Genomic DNA, 18,784 nt, shown 5'->3' on the forward strand with positions numbered 1-18,784 from the left:
CTGTATAACTGAAGCATCTTACTAGCTTGTTTGGCAAACCTTTCCTTTATGTGAAATTAGCCAGGAGTTTAACTGTCAAAACACAGCTGACTTTGGGTCAGCTGTGTTAAATGTGTCATCCAGGTATTTTAGCTGCAGTTAAATTGTGTAGAGCTCTGAGTCCCTTTCAGAGTAACTTACAGTCTGCTCTAAGTTATTCTGAAGCTGCTCAGGTAGAATAAATAATGCATCCTGGAATCTTATCATACTAGGCATGAGTTTTCTCACAGGACAGGTGTGGGTATATTTATCTTTCAAAACAACTCTTGCCTCTAGCATTCTTGTTTTGCTGTTGAACCTGTCTGCTCCACAACAGTGGCCAATTAACATGTGTTAAATGGGTGCATGTTTCTGGCTACAGAGCTCCATACTTTCAGATCCAGGGCAAGACTTCCTACTTGGAATCACAGGTCAGTTGAAAAGTAGTTAAGACTTTTGGTTATGTGTCTCAATTCCTCTGGTTAAGTCTTTAAATGTAGCCAGCAAGCATGTAACACATAGTCTACAGATGTAGAGAATTAGAGAGTAAGTGGACACTTAGATAATGAGCTCAGTGATTCACATCTGCCTTCTTGGCATGTGTTCTTGTATCAGCTGAACTGGCATGCCACAGTAGAACTTAAAAGCTGTTCATTCCTTTCTTAATGATGAGGTTCAACAACCAGTAATGCCAACACTGTAGATAGCAGGCTGCCATACTCATCCTGTTGGACAAACAGGAGGAGAAAAGTTGCTTTCAGGTGCTGATCCATGCATGGTAAGTGGTCTAAGATGTAGCTTTTGGAAAGTCTACTCCTCTGATTTGTAAGAGTGTCTAAAGATTTTAGGCAAACCAAGTTCTGCTGTTTTAGCTTACATGTGGCAATGCACAGGAGCCACTTCTGGGTCTGCCAAGATTGCTTCTGCAAGGTCCCTGGAAAACAACCTGACAAATAGGTGCATCTAAATCATGTAGAAATGCCTTTAGCAACCTGCAACTCCATGTGCACAATTAGTTCTTGATCAAATCCTCATTTCATGATCAATCCTGCAGTGGTATACAAAACTTTAGTGGGGGCAGAGTGAAGACAGCATTTTTTTTTTTATTGCTGACAGTTCCCTGCACTGCCTCTGCCCCATCTGTGCTTAAGTTAGCATGTAATATGCTCTGGGACAGAATCATTCTTGTGATGTAGATATGTGGCTAGCCTCAGGAAAAGGGAGAGAAGGGCATGATAAATGATTTCTTCATCTTGTCACAAGAGAAACAAGATGACTACAGGGAAAACCTCTAGGCATGTCTGCTAGAAGGAGTGGTAGGTGCACATGCAGAACAAAGTAGTGGTCTCTGTATTTAATGACAAGGCTTGTTCCTTTAAGCAGTTCCCATTTTCTGTGTACAAGGGATCTTGCATTGTACTTACCAAGTTTTTTCAGTGATAAGTACTATAGCCTAAGCAGAATTTCCCACAAGAAAAATGAGCAGTGTGGGTGCAGCACTTCCTTCTGTGAGCAATCAGAGCTCAGTTGCCTACCCTTGTTTGCTCCTTGACACACAAGTAGCCCAGACAAGGTGAGCAAACAGGTTACAGACACTTGACTGATCTGGCTTTTTCTGCCCTTCAACTTAACTTCAGATTTTCTTGTAAATTCAAACCCTCCTGTACCCCACTTCCCCTTCCACTATCACATGTTAAGAGTGATCATCAGACACCTTGTGTATTAAACAGGTTTTGTATTAGAACTCCTGACAAGACTATATTGTTATTACTATGCAAATAGTAATACTGTTACTGTTACTTGAATAGTATTTCCTCCTTGTCTTGCCTTGCAAGTCCTACCTTGTTTTCTTGTTACATGTATACAGAGGAGTAATACCATCATAAGAGAGGAGGAAACAAAGATTTAGGTGGGTATGCCAGGGCTTGAGGACTTTACTCCTTCATAAACTATTCTTATTCATTTGTTTAGTCACATGGGCAACAACTTGAGTCACTAAGTCTTGGGGAATATTGTACCATATTGTCCAAAAATGACAGTGTAAAGCTCCCATGAGTGTCAGTATTTTTAAACAAGTCTGTAGTGATCAGCTATTTGTAATAGCCTTCCACATTTACCTTTGGAGAAGAATCTAAGATGTAAGGCACTATTCCCTCTGCAGTCAAGATCAGTCTTAAAGTTAGATCAGGTTGGTCAGTCACATCTAGCAATGCATGACAACTTTAATCTCCCACTCAAATCATAATTAAACAATCTCCTCCCTTAAACACTGAAGTAGGTGAGATGCTTACAGAATAAATTTTGCTTACAAAAAACTATTTTACTGTTTTTTACATGGAGATTTCATTACCTTATTTTTTTAGATAACACCAAACTCAAAACTTTATGAAATCTGCTAGTAGAAATCATCCATTTCCAATCCTTGACTGATGGTTTTAGTGCTTTTAGGAAGAATAAGACTGATCAAAGATAGGAACTGAGATTAATGATTAAAGAACTTTGTAGACTGACAGTGGTAAAAAAATCCTTTAAGGCTTGTTAAGTTTCAGAAGTCAGTCACTTATCACATTTCACTCAGATAATTCCCAGTTTGCTGATGCTGAAAGTTATGATCTTCTTTCCAAGACAGAATGTCTTGTATTTAAAAAAAAAAAGTTATTTGAGGTTCTTAGCTTGTTTCTTAAAACAGTAACATCTTCCTTTCCTGAGGATATCAAAACACTTGAGTTATGGATTTGACCTTAACAGAATTTATTGTTGCAGTTTTGTCTACTTAAAAATAATTAAGAAGCAGCTTCTTAGATAACTTGTACTGTTCCAAATTTTCTTGGATGGCTGTCAAATCATAGTATCATAGCACTTCTCAGATTTCCAAACTTTACTCTCTTAAACAGCCTGCCATCTGTGGAGAGTTTCTTTTGATAAGGTGAAGGGAAGGTGTGAGAAGCTCTGAGAACCTGTGCTTGCACAATCATAATGTGTCACTATTTGGGAAAGGCATTAGTAATAGTATGGTAACATACAGTGCAGCACTTTCCCAGTCTATTTTCACAGCTCTGTTCTCCCAGTGATTCTTCCATAGTCCTCATTCTTGAAAACATAGCTCTTTTCAACCATAAAAGAAAATAGCTATTTGAACAATGTAAGCACCTTGAAGGGTTGGTTGGCCTCTCTATCTCCGAGGGACTTTGGATTAAAGGCACCAAATATATCAGAATGGTTATTAGCTCTTTAGCACTAAAAAAATTTTAAAAATGTAAGTGGTGATAAGCAGGAAGTGTTTATTGCATCTTTTATTCTGGAAATAGTTAAAGATGGTTAGGCAGTAGGTTATGACAATTTTTTTTCAGGTACAGTTGAAAAAGTTGATGTCTAGTACAGCTTCCTTCCAACCTGTCTCTTGAAATCTGGCACAGGTATAACAAACTCTCCACCAATGTAGAACAAGTGTCTTTTGGGAATTGTCCAAATGTATCACCTGCACAGTGACTGACGCAGTTCTTCATACATTAGTTGATCCTAACAGTGCCAAGAGGAAAAAATACTTCAGACAATGGCAAAAAATCATGCAATATTTAAAAGTGACTGTTAAATAATACATAAAGTGAAACAAACCATCTCTGAGTCATTAGCTCTATTTTAAAACATTTACAAACAAAAAACTCGATGAGGCAAAACCCCACTACCCTGGCTCATAAATGAGGTTCTCCAGTGATAGTCACCAATGATCTGTAATTAACAAAAGCCTCCGGCAGAGTCCTCACACTGAATAGTGTGTGCTGGGTTCAGAGTGCAGCTTCACTAACGAGGTAAGTGCCCTCTTTATCAAGGGAGCTACTGAATTAACTCTTTACTCCCCTGTCTAGTTCAAAGGACAAGATCTTTTACTAGTCCAACTTAACTAACTGTTCCTTAATCCTTTTCACTAGTCAACAAAATGACAGTTTTAAGGAACAGAATACTTAGAGATGTTAACTTCTACAGAAATAACTGGCTTCAGAAGGTGTCCATAAGAACAACTTATTTTGGTTTGTCTCAAGTCAACAAATTAAACCAAGTTAATTGAATGCAGAGATATGTATGGGAGGAAAAAGAAGAATTAGAAGCACTAAATCAGTGAGATGCAGCTTTTTATTTTCTAGTATTCATAGGAAGGTTTCTAGAGAGTTTGTCAGATTGAATATGTCTAGTAGATAGGAAGTAGCATCTGGAAATGGGAGATGAGTATCTTGTACTCAAAAAAAAATTTCAGAATACATAACTGAAAACTCCTCAGATGGATAACTGAAATACAGGGCTCTGAGACATGATGTTTAGGCTGCCTTTGAGTTGCAGAATGACATCCTAGTTAACTCTTAAGAACCAGAAGTATGTCCTAATACTTAATAGCAATTGCTTTGTTAGAGGAGATGTTTTAAGTGTTTGTGGCTGTTGCTTCTAAACAGTTTGCTCAGTAATTAGCAAAGGGGAAGAAAACAACCACCAACGCCATCTTTAAAGGGTCTTAGAGCCAAAGATAACTTGTAAATTTTAGAAAAAGGCCACTGACTGTCAACATACAATAATAATGAAAGGAAATAGTTAACTAGTTAACTTCTCTCTGGCTGTGTTTGAAGTGAATATATTAATGTATTTTGGTTGCAATATACTCTTGACAACAAAAGCTCTGCAGCAATAACAATCCATATATATATAAACTTCTCAATTACAATAATTAAGGTGGTTGAACAGCTTTCCTTTCAGTCATTAAAAAGAACAGGTCATAAGGAAACCTTTAAAACAAACTTCCTTGACAAATGTAAATAATGAAAAGAGTTACTTCTTGTGACTAAGATGATAAAATGTGTTTTATGTTGTATCTTAAAATGATGCTTTTTGCATATTAACAGAAGTGGTTGAGCATCTTTGGGTGTTACATTCATCTGGTTACATTCATCTGGTGTGGTGAGTGGTGGCAAGGTGTGATGCACTCTAAAGGACTTTTAACTGAAAATTCCACATACAGAAGAGATTTGGACCAGGTCAGTAACACTCAGTGTCAGTGAGAAGTTTAAGGTGCCATACTAAAAGACAACCCTGATAGCATGGTAATCCATCTACCAGCAATGTGTCATCTACAGCTGAAAAGGGAGACTTTGATTTCTGACCTTGTAAAAGCCACCAGGTTTGTTTAATGCAGAAACATGTAGTGTATGTTTGAAATACATGCAAGCCTGCTGTAACCTTAGCTGTGCTCACCAGACTCCAGTATAAGAAGAGTATAATTTCCAAGGGAGCAACAAGTCTTACATACTTGAAGCTTATCTTACCTTTTTTGATACTGAAGATTTCACTTTCCTAAAAGCTTCTTCAAAGTGTTTATGGGAAATCTTGATTTCTCCTTAAAGAGCAAAGCACAACAAATGACTAAAATTGCAGGCAAGTGACAATCAAGAGATTTGTTGCCTGTATTTCAAGGCAGCATTCATGAAAGCTAACTAACTGCATGTGCTAGTCAGTTGGATGAGATCTAATTCAGTAGTGTTATGCACACCTTACTCTTATATGGCCTCCTGTCTATGATCTTAGGCAAGACCTTAATCCCTCTATCCCTTGCACCTTAAGCCAAACAATACTTAAGTGTTTCTCTTGATTTCTGATGACAAAACAATTTAGTCTGAATGTTTCATTATTTAAAACAATTCATAGAGAAGTTAATGATAAATTTAAATAATGAAGTATATCAACAGGTATAATCTTTTTACAATAAGACCAAGTACTTAAAACACCAAATATGAAACTGTTTTTTTCCTATTTACAGAGATGAAGTAAGGATAGCTGGTCCCTTTCCCTTTAATGTAAAAGTTTTAATTAAATCTCACTTGTTAAACCATACTTGTTCTTAACTGCCATAACACAAAGTCTCAATCTCTTTGCTTAAGAAGATCAGATTTACAGACTATGCAGGTCATGTGGGATCACTGGCTATCTTTTAAAAAAATGTAAGACACAAAAAGGGACACTCAGGGATAAAGTCATATTTTAGAAGGTCAAAAAATTATCTGCATTTGTCTTTGCAGCTGAAAGTGTCAAGAGATACTCATACCCTATATATACTTTGTAACTGGATCTATTTGAAGTATACAGGAAGTATTAAAGTTAGAATGTTAACAGTAAGTCACCAGAACCAGATGGTGTTTACCCAAAGGTTCCGAAGGAAATTGTTTATGAAACTGCAAGATTGCTGGCCAAGTCATGTAACTTCTTGTTACAATCACCTGAGAACTAGTAAACTCCAAAGAATTGTAGGAAAGATAGTCTGGTGGACAGAAAGCCGATTAAAGTGCAGGAAATAAACTGTAAGGCTACTTTTCAGGATAGGGAACAGACAACAGTAGGGTCCCACTCCAGTATTGGTGCTGAAATCAGTTTTATGCAGCATCTTCAACAGTGGTTTGGAAAAGGGAGCCAGAAATGGAAACTCCTGAACCCTTCTGATCAAATACCAATGATGAGGTCCCTCCAGGGGGACATCATATAACTGAAATCTGCCCAATCTTTGTTAGGATTCCTTCCACTCCTCCTCCAGACAAACTGCAATGTCTGGCAACCCCCATACTGCAGTGACTAATGTGATTACTTCTCCTAGGACTATTCAAGTCGGATTCTTTTAAGAAATACCACAAAATGGATACCTTTCCATTTCCCTATAAAAAAGTCCCTTCAAGCAAACCACAGCTGAGTGTTAAAATAACCACACCCCTGGATTTATTCCAGAGGGAAAGTATCAGGTATAACAATGAAGTTGCAACAGTTTCTACATAATAGAAAGGAGCAGCACTCGTTTTAGACAGGTGGTTCCAAAGTACTGACTGATGAGGACACACAGCACCCATCTACAGTCATGTACAAAGCAAGGAGGGGAGCCAGTTGTGCATGTCCTGTGGTAACACTGAAGGAAAAAATTCTCCAGTTGGTGTACAGGCTACCTTTTGAAAATATTAAATGAACAAGGTCTCAAATCAGAAATTGCCTTACATGCTTTCATACCAGCCAGGGCTGACATCCTGGAAAACCAAACCCAAAGACATCCCAAAGGAGCAGCAGTTATAAACATGCAGATGAAGCTATGCATATATTATATATTATGGACCTGCTGGCTGCCAACACATCCATACAGTAAGTGCTCACACTGCAATCCTAAATGTGATGGCTGAATTCAAGTGATGAACATCTTTGAATAAAGCCTGCTGGATTCTGGATAATTATAAAAATGAACAGGATAAATTCAGAAATTTCCATCGTAAAGCAATAGCTTTTTTCATCTACAGCAAGCAAAATGGCTAACCATGTCATACAATAGTGAAGGTTCTTATAGTTTTTCTTTCCCCCCTCCAAATGAACATACTAGTTCCCTCAAAACAAGAAATACAAACATTCTGCTCTATTAACCTGCTGTTGTTAAAAACCAGACGAGACTGGATATATACAAGATCAAAAAGAATGACTCAAAGACATTAAAATTCCAGCACAGCTCTCAGATCAGAGGCATAATGAAAGCCTAATATATTTTCCAAGGACATAATCTGAAAAGTCACAATTCCATTTTTGCTTCTCTACAGAAAAATAGTAATTTAAAAAAACAGGAAAATACAAAAAAACCCACACAGAAGTGCATAAAGATATGGAAAGGGCAAACATTGTACTTGAAACAATTTATAGCTCCCTGTTAAAGTCCTAGCAAGAGCTACTGATGAGCTAAACATCTAAGATCAACAATGGCACTCAGATTTTCCTAGCACCATTACTACTAGATGTACGTATTCAGTTACACAATACAATTGTGTGTAAAAGGTATGTGATCAGTATGTGTGCAGTTACAACTGTACTCAAATTTGCAAATAAGTCAGCATAACTAGTCTTTGATAGCGATGTGGAGATTTGGCAAAGATGTATTCAGTCTAGTATATAAATTGTCAGTTTATAGTACCATTTAGCCTAAACTTTTCTTTAAGGTTGAATTCTTGTAGAAAAATTATACTGAACCTCCAGGATAACCATTTCTTTCTGTAGTCTCCCCTACATCTGCTTCAAAGATGCTTATGTGCTCTGGAAACAAATCTAACTTAATTTTTGTTTGGCACAGAAGTGATCAATTGTTTATGTACAGCATGCACACCTTTATGCTTGTCTTTAATTACCTTCAATACTTTATATTCCATTTATCTTCTCACTGTTCAGATTTTGGTAAAGCTTTCTTACCTTTCTTGTTTTGAGTATTCTGCAGGGCCATTTCCTGTCTCAAGGCACAAACTGAAGCCTCACGCACTAGAGCAGAAAGGTCTGCCCCTCTATAAACAGAATAAGTTATTTTAAGATAAATTTCTCTTGTCTTTTGCTGATGTCATGCAGAAAGGCAAAACACTACAAATGATGGGAAGAGACTGGTTGTCCTGTCATAAGAATTTGTCTTAAGAACACTGGAAAGAGGTCTGAGGACTACTGAGTGCTGTAACCTTCATTATAGAGTAACATCCTCCAGGTTTTAGCCACAGATTAAGATCAAATAAATAAGCAAGGAAAGAGGCAAAAAGCCCACCCAGCATCCTTAAAAATGCCAGGATTCATTAATATTGTGCCACTTGGTGGGAACGATATATTTTTTCTGTATCAGTCTTATGAAAGATTCAAATGGAATCACCTGTTATTACAAAAGGGAGTTGGCTTGCTCAAAGCTACATCAACAGCCAAGTTAACATGCTCTTAGAAGAATGGTATCCACAAAACATGGCCAGATCAGTCTTTCTAAATATTTGTTTCCAGCTGTTGAACTTTTCACAAGCCTTCAAACTGGTACAAGTCATTGAACTAAAGATAATTTTCACAATTAACTCCCCATGCTTCATATGGGAGTGCTCGGAATACTGCTGTATTTAAAAACAAAACCAAAAACCAACTAAAAAAACCTCACACCCCACAAACAAAAAACCAGAACCAACAAAATCCAAAATATAAACAAACACTTAACAAGAAACAACCCACCAAAAACCAAAACCCACACACCCCCCAAGAAAAAGACAGTGAATGAAAGGGGCAGAGAGAAAGAAAAAGTACTAATCTTTCAAAGTATGAAACAATGACAAAACTAAAAATCATTACTGGTGATAGCCTCCATTTTTAAGATTCAAAAGCAATATTGTGACAAGCAACATGTCATAAACTTTATCTTTCGTGAACTCCACAAAATCATTAACTATTAATAAATCATTTAATAGATTAAAGCTGCTTAAAGTTTTGTAGAACGCAATTGCAAATTATTCTCAGATGGCTATCTTGCTTTCCTAAAAAACAGGCCCTCATTACTTTGTCAAACACGTTGCTTTCAACTGTGTGACAGAACAAGTTGTTTATATTTAGTTGTTTAACCAATTTGCTTTCATCATCATTGTATATGGGTCCACAATTTAGAGAGGAATCTTATCCTCAGATTATGCAAGAACTATAAAATAAAACCAAGAGGCCTCTACTGATCTGTCTTTACAACACGAGGAGGACTATTCCAGATGAAAGAGACTTCAGCATCCACATATTCCTACCAACTCCCTGGGAAAAAGCAAAAGTGAAAGAAAGAAATATGGAGTAAGGGAAAAGGCTTTTAAACCCTGAAAGTTAAGAGAACCTCTTAGTAACAACAACATAAGACACATCATCATGCATCAGAAGACATCTGTCACTGCCCATTAAATATTAAAGTCAAAACCAGAAGCTACTCACGTATAACAATCACAATGTTGACTGTAAGCAATTTCTTCAAGGCTTACATCAATATCTAGCAGAGGCCGGGTGCCATCCTAAAGGAGTTAAGATAATAAAAAGAGGAAGATAAAAAAAAAAATGTGGTGAGTGTTTTGTTTTGGGGGTTTTTTTGTTTGTTTTTACACACACCATCCCCAAAGTGATTAAGTTTCATCAGTAACAAATTATACAGGGGTCTGCCAAATTCCCTGAAATATCCACAAATATTAACATTTTTAATCTCAAACCAACAAGAAGAACAACCAGCCTTAAAAACATTTAATTATGAAATAATAAGTAATGCTAAATTTCAACTTCCCACCAACAGATCAGATATTCTCTAATAAAATGGTAGCCAGCCTGTCACAGGGCAATGTAACACTGACACTGTTCCATACGTGGACATGCCTTAAATAGCTGGTTACATCAAGAGCACTGTTTAGCTGAACCTCCTCTGATTTTACTATGTGTTGAAATCAAATAGCTAAGCAATAAGCATGTAGTCTTATCACTTTTAAATACTAAATTAATTGTATAACTTTTATGTTCTACACACACATTTTCAAACTTAGAAGTTTTCCATTCTTGATTTCATAAAAGCTTACATATACTGTAGACATTCCTGTAGACTTCTTGACACTATTCCACATTATTACTGCTTCCTCCACAAAGGTGACAAAAGAAACCACTTCTGGGATTATTTTTGCATCTCCATCAGCAAAAAATACTGAACAACATTATAAGTTATGTTTGAAACTAGCTAACAAAATTTCCAAATGCTGAAAGCATAGAGATCTCCCTATTACCCTTAGGTGACAGTAAAGTAGTATCATGGTAGTACAGAGACTCTAGATGTCTACAGTATCTAACAATACCTGTGTTTAGACATGAAAGGACACTTTTTGATACAATTGATATATTTCTGCCAGAAACTCATTTGACAGAAATGCACTTCTTCAGGTGAACTAGTATACCACATACCTACAATATCTTCAAGAGGGGAAAAAAAAAAAAAAAGTGTAGTAACTGGCAAGTTAAAACCCTCAAATATTCCTAGTAGAATAATCAAGAGCTAGGCAAAGTAAGGGAATAATCCTGAAAGTGTATTTAGTAGAATCCAGTTAGAGAGCGGGGGGGGGGGGGGGGGGGGGGGGGGAAGAGCAACAAAAAGACAAAGGAACATCCTGACTTTGAAACATCTTGAAAGAAGAGACTTTAATTTGGAAACATGGACACCTCATACCATTTCATGGGATACTAAAGTAATTGTTGCACAAAACTGCAAGCCAGAGAGACACCTTCTCTGCTACAAAGAAATGTTTTACTTACTGCTTTGAGTAGCCACATATGTTGGGCATTTTTTGAGTGCTATGATCTGCCTACTCTGAAGACAAGCTCAGCAGTATGCGCACCAGAGAAGCTTGATACAGCTTGCAGGAATGTAAGTACACCAGTAACTTAAACATGTGAAGACATGCTTCTATTGCATAATTAATATGCAATTTAAAAATCACTGATTTGTACAAGTTAACTGAAATAAAAAACTCTTTCACAACAAAGCTTCAATCTACGTTTAAGCTGTCTTCCTTACAACCTATTCCTCTGCCAACTCCCTTTTCTCCTCCTCATGCTGGCCTTTGTAAGTATCCATGTTTTCCCTCAGCAACAATACTGTTTCCACATCTTGTGCATATATTCCTCAGGGACTTCTGGGAATACATACCATCACCCAGAAGTCACTAACATCCACACCAACCATTTTGTTTTATTTAGCCCTAAGCACATATTTAACCAAGTGTTTCTTTGCACAGATTTTTTCAAGTTTCTTCACCTAGAATGCATGGATGAAGTCTGACAAAAATAAGGTATTTCAATTAATTTAATATATTTTCCTCTCTCCATATTTCATGTTCTTCTTGCAGATAACTCCTATACATGTTTAAAGAAAATAACAATCTATTTCTTGTTCTTAACACTAGAAATACAAATCTTTGCCTAGCTTCACAAGAACTCTGGTGACTGTAGAAGTAGTAAAGTGAGAACAGCATTGGCCTCCTCATGGAATGAACATGGAAACATGCAAGGAAAAGACTCATTCAGAGAGTGTTTTGTATCTCATTTCTGCTGGCTTCCTAAGAGCTGAGAAAAAAAACCCCACACATAAAAAACTTAACACCTCATTCACTACAAAAATAGGTAACTAAATATTAAGACTACTATGAATTAAGTATGCATGGAAGTATCTGGCATTCCAAAAATAACATGCCCTGATAACCAAGGACAGGATCCACAGGAACCAAGCTGGTAAACACCACGCAATGTGATGCTTGTATCACAAGAAGGCCCATAATCAGATAAGGCCACAGCAAAGATGGTTTGTCAGCAGAAGACAAATATGCTCTGATAACAGGATAATGATGAGGTTACCACATCAGATGCGCCACTCCTCTTGGTGTTACCCCACCAGGAAGATAGACTGTAGCCACAAAGATTCCCAGGAGTGCGCAAAGACACTTTTCAGCAACCTTGCTCAAGATTTACAGCAGCTGAATTAAGCACAATTCTAAATTGTTTTGATTCTTAAAGGGAATCTAGAAAACAGTTCTCTCTAACAACCAGTTTGTCATCACCAGTCAAGAAGAAGCCAAGAGATGAAGTGAGGACTCAACAGAGCGTTCTTTATCCTTGGAGCTGCCTGGAAGTAATCCTGGCCCTAGATACATGCATCTTGGTGACTGCATGTGGCTGAGAGAGCGTTAGCAAGTGAAATCTCTGAGAATGAGAGAAACCACTTTTGTTTAATACCACCTTCTCCTCCCATGATGTCTTTCACCAAGCCTTGCTGACAATTTTCCTACACCACTAGTTACAGCGAGAGCACCTGCGACAGTTACAAATCTCCAAAGATATTTCAGCAAGAATTATAGAGAAAGGCTCAACACCTCTATGTTAAAAACCAGTAAACTCTGTACCAGAATCCTTCTGCTCTGTTTAGACAGTCCAGCAACTGACCCTTACTACCCATTTCTTCCAGAAGAACAAGGTCGTTTGTCTTAAGTCAGAACAATCATATAAGCCCAATTTCTAAAAAACACTTTATCTTTAAAAATAAATTGGCAAAATAAAAAACATAATTTCTTGCAGTATGTTTGAAAAACGATTCATGGATGCTACCTCAAATTCTCCCTAGGTCTGTGAAAAGGCAACCATCTTTAAGAACAGGATTATGAAAAGTTTTAACTGAAATATTTTTATAAAAAACTCAGAAACAATAAACTGATCTACTGCTAATAGCAAATGGAGGCATACTTATTTCTGCCTCCATGAGTAATGCATAGAACAAATGAAATAAAGTCTAACATCCTGTAGATGATGAAAAGACTGACTTTTCAACAACCATTTTGGCACGAAAGAACATGCATCAATGAATCCTCACTTTCTGAATTCTCCTATGGAATTAACTATTGCCTACACCACAATTTTATGGTTATGCAAGTCTGAATTATCTTTTTCACACATTTGCTAAATATTTTTTGCTACACTTTTCATACTACAGTGGTATATTTTCTGTATAGTGAAAACTTGGACTCCTTTGCAGCTCAAAAAAATATAATAGAGTATTTGCTCTTAACAATCAGTCTTATCTACAGGAAAAAGTAATAAATATCTGAGTGATTCATAATGCTTTGTGTGTTTTGGGTTTTTAAGGCCTTGATTACTGCTGTACCATACTTAGAGAAATACTCAAATAGAATTCTATAATCTAAATCTCTGAAGTGGCAGAATGTGCCATTAACCAGAGGCAGGTATTTTACATTTTCACATTTACTTTGACCTACAACCTCTATCATCACAAGCTTCCTTTTAATCCTAAAGGCAATTAAATGTCACAACTACCGTTGAGCAAATACAGATGGAGCTTGTGAATCATTTTGGTGAATGTGTGGAATCCCCCCAAAAAAAAGCTTACAAAACATTTCTAGGCCCATTACTCACACAGATAGGAATCTTTTAATTAAATCTGTTCAAACTGACTACAAAGGCAGCATCTTCTATGTTTAACAGGTTTGCTTTACTCAAGATTTATCAGCCCCTTGCAGCCTAAGAGCAAAAAACCCCAGATGTGGTTGATGGGTTATTTTTATAACCTCATGTAATATCTGAAAGCGTTTCATGCAGGATCCTGCAATTCTCTGTAAAATTTAATTTGTCTTAAATCATTACACCAAGCTGCAAGATAAGGATTTATTTCCAAATACTCACTTTGGTGATGGTCTTTAAAATAGCAAGTCGATCTTCAGGTGGTGGCAAACCCACATACAGTGTTTTATCTAGTCTACCAGGACGCAGGATAGCTGGGTCAATTATATCTTAGGGAGGGGAAAAAGAAAAACAAAAAATATCCAAAAATGAGATACACCATTACGAAAGTGTACATACACATAAGAAGGAATATATTCATACTTGTACCAAGATTCAGAAAAGTATTTGTGCCACGATGTGAAGCTCTGAGCATCAAAATAGCTGACTGAAATTGTTTAATCTCCGTCAAGTAGGAGCCTCTATTACCCTGGACAGTTAAACTGCATCTGCTCAAAGATGGCTCATAAATACTAGTTTAACCTCTTCACAAATGAGGACAAGTCTGTCTTTGGCAATACAGAAATAGAGTAAGTATGTAGCATGGTCAGGTGAGGAATTCCACATTAATTCATAACAAAGGAAAAAAATGCTTCCAGTTTATTTCCACTGTAAGGAACTCTACCCATATTGACCACTGCAAATCTGCTTGAAAGGCACAGTGATAAATTAGCAATAATAAGTACAGAGGGACAATCATAAGCATCCATATGTAAACTGAACTTTATTGATCATTCACATTTCTACCACATATTAATTTTCTGAATGGTAAAATAAGAAACTCATGAAAAAACAAAGAACTGCAAAGTACAGAATACTTCCCATGGAGAACTACAGACTCCAAATTTTAGCATGTGTGAAGAAGCAAGAAACCAAAAATCACCACAAATGTTTCCAGAAAACCATTCAACACTTAAATGAAATAGAAATGTCTAGCGGCCTTTTAGCACCACAGGCTTCAACACTGAACTTCCACAACTAGCCAATCAGGAGATAAATACTAAGGACTATTGGTATAACAAGATAGAAACAGGGCATATAACCTGTGAAAGACCTCAATTCTTGTCCATATTTGAGCACAAACTGCCTGAATGATGTTTCTAAATGCTTCTTGATTCCCTACTTCCCCATCTACCAAAAAACGATGACAGGATCACTTGCTCTATTTCTCTAAGCAGTTATATTGAGTCACCATCCCTAGAGGTATCTAAAAGATGAGTAGATGTGGCACTCAGGGACATGGCTTAGGGGTGGACTCAGCAGTGTTAGGTTAACAGTTGGACCCGATCTTAAGGGTCTTTTTCAACCTAAATGATTCTATTATATCCTACATACTATAGTAATGTGAACAGCAAAGTCACCCAAGCACCCACAAAAGATATAAAGAAAACTGCACTTTTAGTATAACAGACTTTTCTGAAGCCTGTAAGTTATACAGATGTGTTAGGTTGCAAGAACCTCATCCAAAAGTAACAGTTGAAAGTTACACCTAAGTCTTAAGCTGGAAACTATCCGGTCCAGATGAAGCTGTCCACACCCTTACAATCACCGCATCCTCTTGACAAAACGTAGCTAACAGACAAATTACATACATTCATATATAGTAAAGGTAAAGAACTGGGAAAAATTAAGATGTTAATCTTTACTGTACAGAAGTTTAAAAGAAAAAACAAAACGCAAAACCCAAACCACTACCCAAACCCCAAAACAGTAGCACAAAAGCACAGCTATCCCTTTTTTGCCAATTAAAAATTGGCTTAACTCTGTCAAGACTCCAACTACCTGATCCTAATACAATGTAGTTGATTCACTTTCTAAAGATGTGCATAGTTTTGTTCAAGTTACTCTCTCACCTACGCTTAAAGAACAAAGAGTAGAATGAAACGCATACATTAAAAATTGCTGCCCTATCTTTTTGTTGAATAATACCATTTTTTTTCCCCCCAAGATACAGCAGTCATGGCCAGAGTCACCTATGTAGGCAAAAATCAGCTACTGCAAATGCAACAAGAATGGTGAGGAAAAAAAGGAACTTGATGCATTGATTTTATCCAGACCAGATGAATCAGGGGTTAAACAGAATCCCCGCCATGGCAGGCCCAGACAGAAACATCTCTTACACGTCTGTGCATAGTGCTATATGATATTTTATCTTGGTTTTGGCGCATGTGCACTTTCCTGGTTTTCTGTCTCTGGGGATGGAAGTCTTGCCACATTATTGAGATGACAAAGTTCGCTCAAGAGATCATTTACAAACATCAAAACAAATGCTACCAATAGGGATTGCACTACAACACCATGTACTTGGTAGCCTCCCCACTCTAAAGTTTCAAAAGCTCTTCTAATATGAAGCTTGATATGGAAAATACTGTTTCCATTTTGCGTGCTGAGAACATGGCACTTGCCACACTACTTATCCAACGATACGAAGTTACAATACAGATTAAAGATGTCATAATTTACATACAGTTGGATGAATGCATCGCCCACATTCAAAGAGTTACCACAACTCATACTAACTCAATAATCTCCAGTAATGGTGGGAAGACCATACCAAGTTTAAAACGCAGATCTACACTCCCCATCTCCTTATAAGTCGATTTCACTCTGCCGATTCAGACCTGGGCCTGAAGTTCTTGAAAATTCAAGTCACATAACACAGAAAATTAGTATTTACTCATTGGTTGAACTCACTCATTACATGCACTTCATATCTGTTTAAAGAACTGATTAATGCTCCCCTTTTAGAAATTTCAAAGCATTCCATCCTGATAAATCATAATGTTCTCATCATATCTATATATTATCTTGAAACTTACCTAAACAGAAAAGAGTCAACCAATTTTAGATACATTTAACATTTTAATGAAATTAAGGTAGCTATTTTAGATACCTCCTTCAAAGCCTATTATTATTTCTCAAGTTTGAAAGTGAAGCTTGGAAACATGGTAACACACAGCACTTCTTTTCCAAGCAGTTGTCTCACAGAGAGAATATACTTCTATTAAGAGAAATGTCTAGTTAAAATTCTTCTGTCCTAGTTTTCTGATGTAGTCAATGACTATGTCATTAGAAGACATTTTCCAAATAATTTGGCAAAATTATGTAAGATAACGTTTAGAGTACATCCATTCCTTACTTTGTTTTTAAAGGTTAGAAGAGGCACTAGCCTCTAGAGAGTTATGTAATACTTCAGTTTGCTACACTGCTCTCCATCCTACAGTAAAATTTAATCCTCTTCATTAAACTCTATTTAAAGTATCTTTGCATGAATCTCTATAATGTGACACTGTTGTCCCATAACAAAATCCATTAGTCTCACAGTCATTTCCAGTTGATTATTCATGTCTTATCTCAACTGTACAAGAGTCAACAATGGTTATGAAAGTTCAGTGCATACCACCACCTATTGTGCTGATCAAACTTCTCCTATATTCACTATAGCTTTTAAAAGTATTTGAAGTATACAAGATCTAGGTCCTTACATTCATGATATTCTGGAATGTAGACTCAAAAGCTTAAAAGGTTTTTTGAGACTCCAGATGAATGCTGCAGTTAACAACTTTGCTCCTACACAACGAACTCCACTAAAGTTACTGTGAAAGATACATAACATTCAAGGGCTGGTGAAATGCAGAAATGTGATTTGTGTGAATTAGAACTATTACTACCATGCCTCACATATTAGGTGCTTTTCTTAGATCTTATCTTGCCTTTAATTTAGCAGTGTGTATAAACAGGTATAAACATAACAAACAAAAAACCCAAACCAAAACTGTAACTATTGTCAAGAGACCGAAGATTATTTTTTAACTGTGGTTATTTTTACTGTGTTTCAAAACACATGGTCCAGGTGAATAGCTATAGAAAACTAACATATACTTGCTAAAGCAAAACAGAACTCACCGAAACAAGGACTGTGTTCAAAGGTAGCAGTAGAAGGGGAATTTTGCAATAATTAATTTTAAAAAGCTAGAGAAAAAGATCACGAATAAAGGCAAACACATCATCACAATTTACATCAAGCTTAAATCACTATCAGTTTGTAGTATTTCACTGATTTCTTGTCTGAGTCCTCAGGTTAGATACAGTTCTTTAGATCCCATGGTAAATGCTGCTGATGCCTTCCTTGGTCAGCATTTCTCTAAAGAGTTCATAAATGTTCAAAGCCTGGGCAAGTAAGAAACGACCAAAAAGCAGCAGTAACCAATACTTAAAAACTCACACCAGTAACAAGAAAATTGTGGGAAATTACAGGCCTCAGTTAACAGTAGTGCTTGATAGTTTTGTAAGAATTTAGTCTCAGATTTGGGGAAAGAAGTAGACTGAAAAAGAATGTAATTATTCTGACCCATAAAGTTTCTAACAGGACATGACATTTCTGCCTCTTCTTTCCTCTCTCTTTTTAATAACATTGAGTGCTTTAAAAGTTTAATCCTCTTCAGACAAAGTTTGGCATTGGTTCTGCATTTAGATAGAAAGAGATTGAGTTGGGAATACTGCATCCCTGCTAATTTAGCAGTAGTCAAGAAAAATCTACAGAGGACTTTCAAAGTCACTGAGTAAATGCAAAACTCATTCAAATATCCTGCTTTTAAGGATAGATTATTTCAGCACCACCAGAACAAGAATTACCACTTGCAGATTGTATACAATAAACAAAGGAACCAATCTATTGTGCCTGCCCTTCTAGCAAAATGGGAATTAGAGTGTTCTAAGTCCTTAAAGTCTATTATAAAAAAAGAATTCGGCAGTCTTCAGCCATGGGGTATATAAACCCACCATTTCACAATACCTTGTCACAGGTGCTAACACCTCATCAGAACTGTACCAGGAACATACCTTCATGCCA

The 18,784-nt window shown here is 36.7% G+C and overlaps 1 protein-coding gene across 6 annotated transcripts in view; it reads right to left on the reverse strand.

Moving 5' to 3' along the window:
- Positions 1–3,279: 3,279 nt before the first annotated feature.
- NVL (nuclear VCP like) overlaps positions 3,280–18,784 on the reverse strand; it is a 42,819-nt gene continuing 27,314 nt past the window's right edge. For 5 of the 6 annotated variants that reach the window (XM_074897286.1, XM_074897285.1, XM_074897289.1 and 2 more), the window contains 5 exons: positions 14,056–14,162; positions 9,772–9,848; positions 8,260–8,348; positions 5,328–5,398; positions 3,280–3,537 (listed from right to left, as the gene is read on the reverse strand). In XM_074897286.1, the coding sequence (XP_074753387.1) occupies positions 3,493–3,537; positions 5,328–5,398; positions 8,260–8,348; positions 9,772–9,848; positions 14,056–14,162 (389 nt within the window). In that variant the 3' untranslated portion in view covers positions 3,280–3,492. Of the gene's footprint in view, positions 3,538–5,327; positions 5,399–8,259; positions 8,349–9,771; positions 9,849–14,055; positions 14,163–18,784 lie in introns of those variants that run through there. The other variant, XR_012632924.1, reaches the window with a different exon arrangement.

The sequence above is a fragment of the Athene noctua genome, chromosome 1 (assembly GCF_965140245.1).
Source record: "Athene noctua chromosome 1, bAthNoc1.hap1.1, whole genome shotgun sequence".
In the NCBI taxonomy this organism is placed as follows: domain Eukaryota; kingdom Metazoa; phylum Chordata; class Aves; order Strigiformes; family Strigidae; genus Athene; species Athene noctua.